Here is a 13,213-nt window from a genome sequence, read left to right as displayed (position 1 = left end):
ACGTGTTGATACAAATGTCATAGCACCAACTATAAATGCTCATCACATGGTAACTCGAAGTAAGTCTGGCATATTTAAACCACGTGTGTTGCTGACTGTTCTTTCTAGAAATCAATTTGAGTCAAATACATACAAGCAGGTTGCTAGTGTTCCTGAGTGGCAACAAGCCATGCTAACTGAGTTTAATGTGTTGATGCTTCAAAAAATATGGTCTCTTGTGTTGGTGCGGTTAGCACTAACGGTCTAACTCAGGTTTTGATGAATGACAAATCAGGTTAAGTTAGGTTTGTTGTTGTCTGAGACTTTTATCAAGTGTGCAGGAAAAGTCCGACTAGGTCGACGGGCTGACCGGATAGCTGGCGAGAAGTCCAAGCGGGTCGACGGGCTGACCGGACGCTTGGCGAGAAGTCCAGCTAGGTCGACGGGCTGACCGGATAGCTGGCGAGAAGTCCAGCTAGGTCGACGGGCTGACCGGATAGCTGGCGAGAAGTCCAAGCGGGTCGACGGGCTGACCGGACGCTTGGCGAGAAGTCCAGACGGGTCGACGGGCTGACCGGACGTCTGGCAGGTAAGTGAGGTAAGTCACTGGAGGGGAGTGACTGTGAGGACGCGTTCCCGGGAAGGGGACATTAGGCGTCGATCCGGCTTAGATCCATTTCGGATATCTAAGTCGAGATCGTGACTAGATTCCGGTCTCGGAAAGACGGAATCTAAGTCATACTTTTTCTCATCTATAAAACTGTGCTAACATTCTTTTGCTGCAGGGTACATTTGCCTCGGACTAACCTTTTCTTGCAGGAGAAGGACTTTCCGGAGAAGAGGGGTCCGGGCGCCCGGAGGGGATCCGGGCGCCCGGAAGGCAAATTTCATCCAGCCGAGTCGTCGCCACGTGGAGCATCATGGTTTGTGCAGCTACGTCACATTCCAGGCGCCCGGAAGGGATCCAGGCGCCCGGGACAGCATATAAAAGAAGCCTCAGGCAGAAGCTTCAGAATCAATCATCGACTGAGAACTTTCGACTGCTGGTCCCGCTGCTCTACGTTCCTGCGACGCTAACAAAGCTCCGACAAAGTGCTTCTTCGTTTTTTGGTTAATTTTCTTGTCGGTATTACTTTGTTTCATTAAGCATTTCCTGTATTCATTTTGTAATTATTATCGAATTGCTAGTGATTGCCCAACGAAAGTGGTCAAGGACCACGGGCCTTCGAGTAGGAGTCGTCACAGGCTCCGAACGAAGTAAAAAACAACTGTGTCTACTTTACTTTTCCGCTGCGCTAATACTCTATATTTTCGAATCGATATTCACCCCCCCCCTCTATCGAATCTATCGGTCTCACAAGTGGTATCAGAGCAGGTACCGCTCTGATTTGGTGTAACCACCAATCAGACAGGGGGTGAAATATTTTCTAACTCCAAACTGATATTATTATCGTTTTGGAAGATTTTTTTCGTTACACTTAGAGTTTCTATTTTTTCCCGCACTACTAATCCAAGACGAAGTCTTGGAATTTTTTCTAGTTAATTTAGTGTGTGCAGGATAAGATGTCTCAACAAGAAGGCTTCAGCACAGTTCGTCCTCCCCTATTCAACGGGGATGATTTTTCGTATTGGAAGAGAAGAATGGAGGTCTACATGAAGACAGACTACGACCAATGGATGAGCGTCACAAAGGCTTATAAAATTCCAGTAGACAACTCCGGGAAAATAATAGACCCTGAAGAATGGACAAATGATTTAAAGAAAAAGGCATCAATTGAAAACAAAGCCATCAACACTCTACATTGCGGACTAACACGAGAAGAACTGAACCGGGTCGGACCGCATAAAACGCTAAGGAGCTGGATAAACTGATCGAGCTGCACGAAGGAACAAGCGGCGCGAAGGTAACAAAAAGAGATTTGCTGTTAAATAAAATTTTTAATATAAAAATGCAGGAAGGAGAAACGGCAAGTCAACTCCACGCGAGGATCAAAGATATCCTCAACGGTCTCCACGCGATAGGACACCAAATGGAGAACCGAGACTTAATAAGGTACGCGTTAAATGCTTTTCCACGAAATAATTTGTGGGCATCAATTGTAGATGCCTACAAAATTTCAAAAATTTATCTAAATTAAAATTGGATGAACTCTTTTGTGAATTAGAACTTCATGAGCAAACTAACGCAGGTCGAGAAAGGTGTAGCTTTAATTGCAGGTTCCTCTAAAGAAAAGAAAACAAACCCGAATCTGAAGAAGATTCCGATCAAAACTCTGAAGACGAAGAACACCTGGTGAACCTGGTAAGGAAAATGTTCACCAGGAAAAAGAGAAGCTTCAGCAAACAGGATCTTCAAAAGATCAGTTCGCCAGCCGACTCAAGAAATGTCACATGTTTCGGATGTAACAAAAAGGGGCACTACAAGAACGAATGCCCAAGATTGAAACTTGACAAACCAAAGTCAACAAAGAAGCAAGCCCTCAAAGCAACATGGGACGATTCCTCCTCAGACGAATCGGAGGGAGAAAGGCAAAAGCACCAAAGTCATCTCGCGCTGGAAGCTGAAACGGAAGACGAATCGGAGGAATCGGAAGACGGGTCCGAACCCGAATCGAGCCACGAGTCCGCACTCGTTTCGGTTCCGAAGAGGTATACCGAAACTTAAATCATAAATTCTTTAGAATTATCTCGTGTTTAAATAAAAATTAGTTAAATTGGAAAATGAAAATAAATCGCTTCTTGAGGAAAATCAAAACCTCGAGGAACAATTAAAAAATTCGAATTCAACTCAAGACCGAACACTTGAGGAGGAGAATTTATCATTAAAAAGTGAAATTAATAAGTTAAAAGAATTGTTTGAAAAATTCACAACAAGATCTAAAAATTTAGATTTAATTCTAAATAACCAAAAGGCATGCTATAATAAAACCGGGCTTGGATATAAGTCAAAATCAAACAAAACCTTTAAATCATTATTAACCCAACACAAAGCAACTAAACAAGCTTGGGTCCCGAAAGCGTGCTTAACCACGCAAGTAGGACTTAATCAATTCTATATACCTAAAGATAAAATACATTATATAAACTTGAATAAATCAGATCAAAAACTAAAAAAATAAATTTAACTTAAAATCAAAATTCAAAACTCAACAAAATTTAGACTATCACCAAGTTGATTATAACTATAAAAAGAATCGACACAAACCCAAAATCTAAATTAATGACCAATAATTCAGGGAGGCTCTGGCGCCGCCAAAACTAACATACCCTACAGGGTAACCCAAAACAAACTAACCCGGCAGGTAATTAGGATTAGTTAAAAAGAGACCGAGGTTAACTTGACTCATGGTCTGGTGAAGTTTTGGATGATAGTACGTTAGGAAGCTTGGGCATCACATGTCTAGAAAGATATGGCTTCGATCAGTGCATTTGGCCAAGTGGAACCGACCGAAGCTACCTAAAGATCCTAACCAGTTAGACCAAGATTTAGTACTAAGTTCCGTGGATAGGACTATTCGGAAAACTTCGAAAGGTTGGTTACTTCTAATGATGTCCCTGTGACTCACCAAGCTTAGAAGTTTATCCGAAGAATGCCTATTTGTGGAAACCAAAACTAAATCTGAATCTAACACAAGTTAAACCAAAAGTCTGTAATCAAACCAATTTCATCTCACAAAATCATAAGATTCCCTGATTGATAATATAGATCGGGTGAGATGAATTAGGCTAATTTTAAGTTTAAAACTTAAAAATTATTTTCAAAATTCTTAAACTTAAAAGTTATTTTCAAAATTCTTAAACTTAAAAATTAATTTCAAAAATTTTAAGTTTAAAACTTAAAAATTATTTTCAAAATTCTTAAACTTAAAAGTTATTTTCAAAATTCTTAAACTTAAAAATTAATTTCAAAAATTTTAATTTTAAAACTTAAAAATTATTTTCAAAATTCTTAAACTTAAAAATTATTTTCAAAATTTTAAACTTAAAAATTATTTTCAAAATTTTAAACTTAAAAATTAATTTCAAAAATTTTAATTTTAAAACTTAAAAATTATTTTCAAAATTTTAAACTTAAAAATTAATTTCAAAAATTTTAAAACTTAAAAGTTATTTTCAAAATTCTTAAACTTAAAAATTAATTTCAAAAATTTTAATTTTAAAACTTAAAAATTATTTTCAAAATTTTAAACTTAAAAATTAATTTCAAAAATTTTAAAACTTAAAAGTTATTTTCAAAATTCTTAAACTTAAAAATTAATTTCAAAAATTTTAATTTTAAAACTTAAAAATTATTTTCAAAATTCTTAAACTTAAAAATTAATTTCAAAAATTTTAATTTTAAAACTTAAAAATTATTTTCAAAATTCTTAAACTTAAAAATTAATTTCAAAATTTTAATTTTAAAACTTAAAAATTATTTTCAAAATTTTAAACTTAAAAATTAATTTCAAAAATTTTAATTTTAAACTTAATTTCAAAAATTTTAATTTTAAACTTAATTTCAAAAATCTCAATTTTAATTTTAAAAATTAATTTTAATTTTAAACTTAAAAATCATTTTCAAAAATTTTAACTTAACTTAAGTAATGATTGATTAAAAAATTGATAAACTAACATAAATCCTACTTGTTGTAGGAAACCAAGTGGATTTTGGACAGTGGTTGCTCCAAACATATGACTGGAGATCACACCAAGTTCACTCAATTAACCTACAAAAGCCTAGGAACAGTTGCCTTTGGAAACAACGGTAAACTCAAGGTAATTGGTATAGGTAATATTGAATTAAACATAGATTTCATAATTTCAAATGTTCTACTTGTTGAAAATTTTAAATACAATCTTCTGAGTATAAGTCAATTGTGTGACACTAGGTATAAGGTAAAATTTCTATCCACAGAATGTTTAATCAAACATCTAGATAATCCAACTATAAGCCTAAAAGGCTTTAGGAAAGACAATATCTATGCCATCAACTTAACCACTTCTTCAGTCAAGTGTTATTTAACACAAAAAGAAGAAACCTGGTTATGGCACAGAAGAATGTCACACACCCATTTCAGAAACATAAGTAAATTAAACGGTCTAGTTAGAGGCTTACCGAAATTACCTAACTTAGATTCAACAATATGTAATGCTTGTCAACAAGGCAAACAAACAAAATCTACCCACAAACCAATTAATGAATCCCAAACCAACTCAGTCCTAGAGCTTTTACACTTAGATTTATTTGACTCCCACGGGGTCAAATCAATAAATGGAAGTTTGTACTGTTTAGTTATAATAGACGACTATTCTAGGTTCACTTGGGTCAAATTCTTAAAACATAAAGATGAAACCTTTGAAATTTTTACGAATTTCTGCAAACAAATTGAAAATGAAAAAGGCATAAAAATTAAAAGAATCAGAAGTGATAATGGAGGAGAATTCAAAAATCATAATTTTGATAAATTTTGCCTTGAAAATGGCTACCATCATGAATTTTCTTGCCCTAAAACTCCTCAACAAAATGGAATTGTAGAAAGAAAAAATAGAACCTTACTTGAAGCATCTAGAACTATGCTAAATGAATACAACTTACCTAAATATTTTTGGGCAGAAGCTGTGAGCACAGCATGCTATGTACAAAACCGAATAACACTAAACAAAAACCACAATAAAACATTTTTTGAAATATTTTACAACAAGCGACCTAATATAAAATACTTTAGGGTATTTGGTTGCCCAGCCTTCATCCTAAATACTAGAGAACACTTAGGCAAATTCACTTCCAAAATAGAAAATGGAATTTTTCTAGGTTACTCTCTAAATAGCAGGGGCTACAGAATTTATAATAAAGTCACTTTAAGAATTGAAGAAACCACCAATGTAAAATTCAAAGAATCCAATCAAAACCTAGAACAAGCCCAACTACAACCAGTTGACTCTGTTCACGAACATATCAATTCCGAGGGAACAAACCAAACCCAAATTCATGAAGAAGAAGAACAACTACAAGAAAGTCAACCGCCTAGAACCATAAGAGTCAACCCAAACCATCCTACCAATCAAATAATTGGTGACCCAGACCTGAGGGTTCAAACTAGGTCATCTTTCAGAAACCTAAGTCAAATCTCGTTAATCTCAAATATTGAACCCAAAACTGTAGCTGAATCTCTACTTGACCCAGACTGGATCATAGCTATGCAAGAAGAATTAGCTCAATTTGAGCGCAATGAAGTTTGGGACCTAGTACCTCCACCTACCGATAAGAAAATAATAGAAACCAAATGGGTATTTCGAAACAAATTAAGTGAAACTGGAGAAATTACTAGGAATAAGGCCAGGTTAGTTGCCAAAGGGTTCAGTCAAGTTGAAGGACTTGACTACGATGAAACTTATGCCCCGGTAGCTAGACTAGAGTCCATTAGAATGTTACTAAGCTATGCAGCCCATAAAGGATTCAAACTATACCAAATGGATGTCAAGTCTGCCTTTCTTAATGGATTGATAAAAGAAGAAGTATATGTAGGTCAGCCGCCAGGTTATGAAAGCCTAGAACACCCTGATTATGTCTACAAATTAAAAAAGGCATTATACGGACTTAAACAGGCACCTAGGGCATGGTATGAAAGACTAACCTCTTACTTAACTTCTAAAGGGTTCAATCAAGGTCAAATTGACCCAACACTATTTGTGAAATCAATAAAAGAAGATATTTTTATAGCTCAAATTTATATAGATGATATCATCTTTGGTTCAACCAATTCAGAATTTTTAGACGAATTTACAAACCTAATGGAACACGAATTCGAAATGAGTCTGGTAGGAAAATTAACTTATTTTCTAGGGTTACAAGTCAAACAAACAAATGAAGGAAATTATATTTATCAACAAAAATATACTAAGGACTTACTTAGAAAATTTGGAATGGAAAATACTAAAGAAATAAAAACACCTATGGCCGTAAACACAATCCTAGATGAGGATCCTAATGGAAAATCAGTAGACTTAAAACATTATCGGAGCGCGATAGGTAGTCTACTTTACTTAACTGCAAGCGACCCGACATTTTATTTGCGGTTAGTATGTGTGCTCGATACCAAACCTGTGCTAAAGAATCTCATTTGACTCAAGTCAAAAGAATCTTTAGATACCTAAAGGGAACCACAAATGTAGGTATTTGGTATCCTAGGACCAACAACTTTGAATTAATAGGATATTCTGATTCAGATTATGCTGGATGCAAATTAGACCGCAAAAGCACAAGTGGTGGATGCCAACTACTTGGTCCATGAATCTGGTTTAGTAGAAAGCAACACTGTGTTGCACTATCTACAACTGAGTCAGAATACATAGCTATAGGCGAGTGTGTTGCACAAATATTATGGATGATGCATACTCTAAAAGATTTCAACTTAAATATCACAAATGTAAAAGTATTAATTGATAATATAAGTTCGATTAACTTAACCAAGAATCCTGTGCATCATTCAAGAACCAAACATATTGAAGTTAGGCATCACTTCATCAGGGATCATGTTACTAAAGGTGATATTGAACTCAAGTACATTGAGTCTAAATCAAATTTAGCTGACATTTTTACAAAACCACTCCCTGAAAGTGAATTTAGCAACTTACGACGACAATTAGGGATGTGCTCAATAGACTAGGAAATTTCAAAATCCTTTCAAAAATGATTTTATCAACTTATAGGCTAAACTTGTGTGCTTTCAAAATCTCCATTTTTTAGACTTTCAAAAACAGTTTTGGCCTTAGACTAGGTTTACATCCTTAGAAAGCATGTACCCATAGGTTGAGTTCTTGAGCATCTCACCAACACCCTAGGATTACCTTGCTTGTGTTTGACAAACATAGAAAGGGGTGAGATGCATAGGCCATCTGTCTGGACTTAAGATGCTTATTTCAGTGCATCAGTATAAGTCTGGACGTTAAATACAAATCAAATATTAATCAGATTAAAGTTCATCAGTCAAGTCAAACACTGACTGATTACAATTAACTTAATCTGACTAACCTAGTGAAAACTACTGTCTTCTGATAGTTAGTTAGTACCTAATTGGTTAGACAGCTGGTTGAAGATAGGTATCAAATTCAGGGGGAGAAATATAACTATTTAGTTTTACAAATTAAGTTTTAAACTTAATTTTGAAAATCAAAGTTTAATAATCTGTTTAAAATTGTGAAAATTTTAAACTCACAAAATTTGTTTAACCTTTCAAGTATTTTAAACCATGATTTTGAATCTAATATTTTTTAAACTTTGAAAAATTTGATTTTGAAAAACATATTTTAATACACCCTTGAAAACTAAAAGTAAAGATTTAAACTTAATCTTACTTAATTTGAAAGATAAATTGAGCTTTCTCAATATTAGTTTCCTTGATTTTGAAAATTGAATCTTAAACACCTAGTGTTGAAAAATAAATTTCAATTAGTTTTGAAAAATAGACCTTTCAAACTTAGTTTTGGAATTTCGGTTTTGAAAACTTATGTTTAAGTAGCATTTCAAAGTTAATCTGATCTTTTCTTGGATTTAAAAACTCAGTTATTTTTCAAAGTCTTATTGTTTTCAGTAATTCTCACTATGTTTGTTTACCCTCGGTTTTTGATGTATGCCAAAGGGGGAGGGTTAGGTTGGTAAAGTTAGAGCAACTTAATGCAAACTTAAAAAAAAAAAAACTAACTCAAACCTTAAAAATCATGCTTGATTCTTGCATATTTTTTTTCACTAACTTAACCAGGTTGTCATTCCATCAAAAAGGGGGAGATTGTTGGTGCGGTTAGCACTAACGGTCTAACTCAGGTTTTGATGAATGACAAATCAGGTCAAGTTAGGTTTGTTGTTGTCTGACACTTTTATCAAGTGTGCAGGAAAAGTCTAGCTAGGTCGACGGGCTGACCGGATAGCTGGCGAGAAGTCCAAGCGGGTCGACGGGCTGACCGGACGCTTGGCGAGAAGTCCAGCTAGGTCGACGGGCTGACCGGATAGCTGGCGAGAAGTCCAAGCGGGTCGACGGGCTGACCGGACGCTTGGCGAGAAGTCCAGACGGGTCGACGGGTCGACGGGTCGACGGGCTGACCGGACGTCTGGCAGGTAAGTGAGGTAAGTCACTGGAGGGGAGTGACTGTGAGGACGCGTTCCCGGGAAGGGGGCATTAGGCGTCGATCCGGCTTAGATCCATTTCGGATATCTAAGTCGAGATCGTGACTAGATTCCGGTCTCGGAAAGACGGAATCTAAGTCATACTCTTTCTCATCTATAAAACTGTGCTAACATTCTTTGCTGCAGGGTACATTTGCCTCGGACTAACCTTTTCTTGCGGAGAAGGACTTTCCGGAGAAGAGGGGTCCGGGCGCTTGGAGGCAAATTTCATCCCGAGTCGTCGTCACGTGGAGCATCATGGTTTGTGCAGCTCGTCACATTCAGCCGGAAGGATCCAGCCGGGATATAAAAGAAGCCTCGGTGAAGCTTGAATCAATCATCGATCGAGAACTTTCATTCTTGGTCCATTGCTTACGTTCTGCGACGCTAACAAAGCTCCGACAAAGTGCTTCTTCGTTTTTTGGTTAATTTTCTTGTCGGTATTACTTTGTTTCGTTAAGCATTTCCTGTATTCATTTTGTAATTATTATCGAATTGCTAGTGATTGCCCAACGAAAGTGGTCAAGGACCACGGGCCTTCGAGTAGGAGTCGTCACAGGCTCCGAACGAAGTAAAAAACAACTGTGTCTACTTTACTTTTCCGCTGCGCTAATACTCTATATTTTCGAATCGATATTCACCCCCCCCCCCCTCTATCGAATCTATCGGTCTCACATCTTGTTCCAAGATCAGAGAATATAAAAGTTATTGGTTGTAAATGGGTTTATCGTTTGAAGTTAAAACTGAATGGTTCTATTGATCGATACAAGGCCCGTTTGGTTGCCAAAGGATATCATCAAACTGCATCTATTGACTATACTGAAACTTTTAGTCCTGTTGTCAAACCTCAAACAATTCGGGTGGCTCTTACCATTGCTTTATCTCACAATTGGCCCATTCACCAACTTGATATTTAGAATACTTTTCTTCATGGTGATCTTACTGAGATAGTTTATATGGAGCAACCTCCTGGGTTCATTGATTCTTCTTGCCCGATATGGTATGTAAACTACATAAATCATTGTATGGGTTAAAACAATCGCCTCGTGCATGGTTTACAAAACTTACTCAGGCACTTCTGAATTGGAATTTTTCTGGTTCTAAGGCTGATACCTCATTATTTTTCTTCTCTTCAAGCCGCGATATTCTTATTGTGCTTGTCTATGTCGATGATATCATTATTATTGGCAGCACACAGGGTCTTATTACTTCCTTGATTGATTTTCTTAATAAACATTTTACTGTGAAGGATCTTGGACAATTGCATTATTTTTTGGGTATTGAAGTACATCACTCTGATATGGGTTTGCATCTTAGTCAAACAAAATATATTACGAATCTTTTGAAGAAAACTGGCATGTTTGACTCCAAACCATCTGATACTCCTATGTCTTCCACTGTTTCCTTGTCTTTATGTGATGGTGTTCCCTTAGAAGATGCCTCAGACTATCGCAACATTGTTGGTGCTCTTCAGTATTGCACACTGACACGTCCTGATCTATCTTTTGCTGTAAATAAAGTATGTCAGTTCATGCATTCCCTTACTGTCTCTCATTGGCAAACTATTAAGCGTATCTTGAGGTATTTGCGTGGAACCTTGTACCATGGTTTATCTATTTCCCCAATTTCCTCTCCATCTTTGGTGTGTTATACTGATGCTGACTGGGCTTCTTGTCCGGATGATCATCGTAGTACAAGTGGCTATTGCATATTTTTTGGAGGTAATCTTGTTTCATGGGTTTCTTCGAAGCAAAAGGTTGTGTCACGTTCTAGTACTGAATCAGAATATCGTGCTGTTGCTAATGGAGTTGCTGAAATTGCTTGGTTGAAATATTTGCTTCCTGAGCTTCTTGTTCCTCTGGATTCTATACCGTGTATTCTTTGTGATAATATGAGCACTATCTCCCTCTCTGCAAATCCGGTCTTGCATGCCAGAACCAAGCACGTTAAAATTGATTACCATTTTGTTAGGGAATGTGTTGCAACTCAAACTGTACTTGTTCAATACACTCGCTCGTCTGATCAGCTTGCGGATACGTTGACCAAAAGTCTGTCGACTTTCAGATTTCTCTCCTTACATTCCAAACTTAATGTTCTTCATAGACCCTTAAGTTTGAGGGGGGATGATAAAGTATAGAATAAGTCTTATATTGATAAAACATAGAATAAGTCTATATTGATAAAATATAGAATAAGTCTTATATTAGTTTTTATTCTTTTGTTTTATTTATTTAAGTTGTCACGTGTATTGTTATATACCTATGGTATATATATATGTTGGTATGTACAACAAAACCTAATCTGAATAATATTCCAGATTCTTTACAACACCGCCTCTTCTTCTTCGTCTCTTTTCTTCTTCGAACTTCTCACAGAAAGTTCATCATTGAAAGAAGAAGAATAGGAAGAAGAAAAGAATACGAGAACAATAATAGAACTTATTATTTTCTATTGATGATTGTCTTAAATATAGTACAATATATAATGGTTAAAAAGGTGCTTGGTCAATTAACTAATTAATAAATGATAGAATTATTCTGAGAATTATTCTAAGAATTATTCTGAGAATTATTCTGAGAATTATTCTAATAATTATAACAAAATTATTAGAATAATCCTAATATTATTTTGATTTGATTTGGTGATTTGATCCGGTCAATCTCGGTTGATCCTGTCGATCATCGGTGATTCTCTATTATCTCTTTTACCCCCCGACAAATTCAACGGGAGATCTCTGACGTTGAGTTTGCTTGCCAGCTTATTGAAACTGTGTTTAGATAATGACTTAGTAAAGATATCAGCAATTTGATCCTCCGTAGAAACATAAGAAACTGATAATTGTTGAGTCGTCACACACTCTCGAACAAAATGAAAATCAATTTCCGCATATTTTGTACGAGCATGAAAGATCAGATTTGCTGTGAGATATGTTACTCCAATATTATCACACCAAATTTTGGGTGTAATATTTGATGCAAGATGAAGTTCAGATAAAAGTGATTGAAGCCAAATAATTTCAGACGTTGTATTTGCTATAACTTTATATTCTGCCTCAGTGCTTGAACGAGAGACAATAGGTTTCTTTTTCGAATTCCATGAGATAAGGTTTCGTCCAATAAATATTGCATATCCACTCGTAGAGCGTCTATCTTCAGGAGAACTGCTCAATCTGCATTACTATAGGCATGTAAGTTCCGAGATGATTGGCGATATAAAAGAAGATCATGTAAAATAGTACCTTTTAGACAACGAAGTATTCTTTTTACATTATTCCAATTTTGTTTAGTTGGAGCATGCATGAATTGACAAGCACGATTTACTGCAAAAGTAATATCAGGGCGTGTGATAGTGACATATTGTAAGGCTCCAACAATGCTTCGATAAATTTGTGGATCAGACAGAGCAGGAGAGGATGTAGTTGTAGAGTTGCTTATAGCAATAGGCGTAGAGACCGGACGTGCTCCATCCATTTTAGCTCTTTGAAGAAGCCCAGTAATATATTTGCTTTGAGAGAGAAGATAGTCTTCCTCATGTGGAATAAGTTCAATACCAAGAAAAAAACGAGCAATACCCAAATCTCGAGTAGGAAACTCTTGATTGAGAAGACTTAATAAAGTTGTGATACCCTTGTAATCATTGTCGGTTATTAGGATATCATCCACATAAATAAGAAAAAATATCATGTATCCATCATTATATTTATGGAATAGAGATGAGTCAGTCTTTGATCCAAAAAATCCTTGAGCTTGTAACCAACTAGATAATCGATGAAACCATGCACGAGGAGCTTGTCGAAGACCATATAAGGATTTCTTGAGTTGACAAACATGTGATGGAAATTGTGGATGAATGAACCCAGGTGGTTGCTCCATAAATACAGTTTCCTCAAGATGACCGTGAAGAAATGCATTTGAAATGTCTAATTGTTGTACATGTCAATTAGAACTAATAGCTATCGATAATAATAGTCTGATGGACGTAATTTTGATGAATGGGCTAAAGGTGTCATTGAAATCAATACCTAGTTGTTGACTAAATCATTTAGCTACAAGTCGAGCTTTGTATCGCTTAAGAGAAACAACAGCTCGATGC

The 13,213-nt window shown here is 35.9% G+C and overlaps 1 protein-coding gene across 1 annotated transcript; it reads left to right on the top strand.

Annotated features, from left to right (window-relative positions):
• The first annotated feature begins 10,118 nt into the window (after positions 1-10,118).
• Positions 10,119-11,258, top strand: LOC121967935 (uncharacterized mitochondrial protein AtMg00810-like). The gene has a single exon (XM_042518475.1). It carries the CDS (start codon positions 10,119-10,121, stop codon positions 11,256-11,258), a length of 1,140 nt encoding a protein of 379 aa, XP_042374409.1.
• The last annotated feature ends 1,955 nt before the right edge of the window (positions 11,259-13,213 follow it).

Source organism: Zingiber officinale, chromosome 3B, assembly GCF_018446385.1.
Source record: "Zingiber officinale cultivar Zhangliang chromosome 3B, Zo_v1.1, whole genome shotgun sequence".
NCBI lineage: Eukaryota > Viridiplantae > Streptophyta > Magnoliopsida > Zingiberales > Zingiberaceae > Zingiber > Zingiber officinale.
Note: the sequence above shows the minus strand (reverse complement) of the source record. Positions and strands in the feature narration are given on the sequence as shown.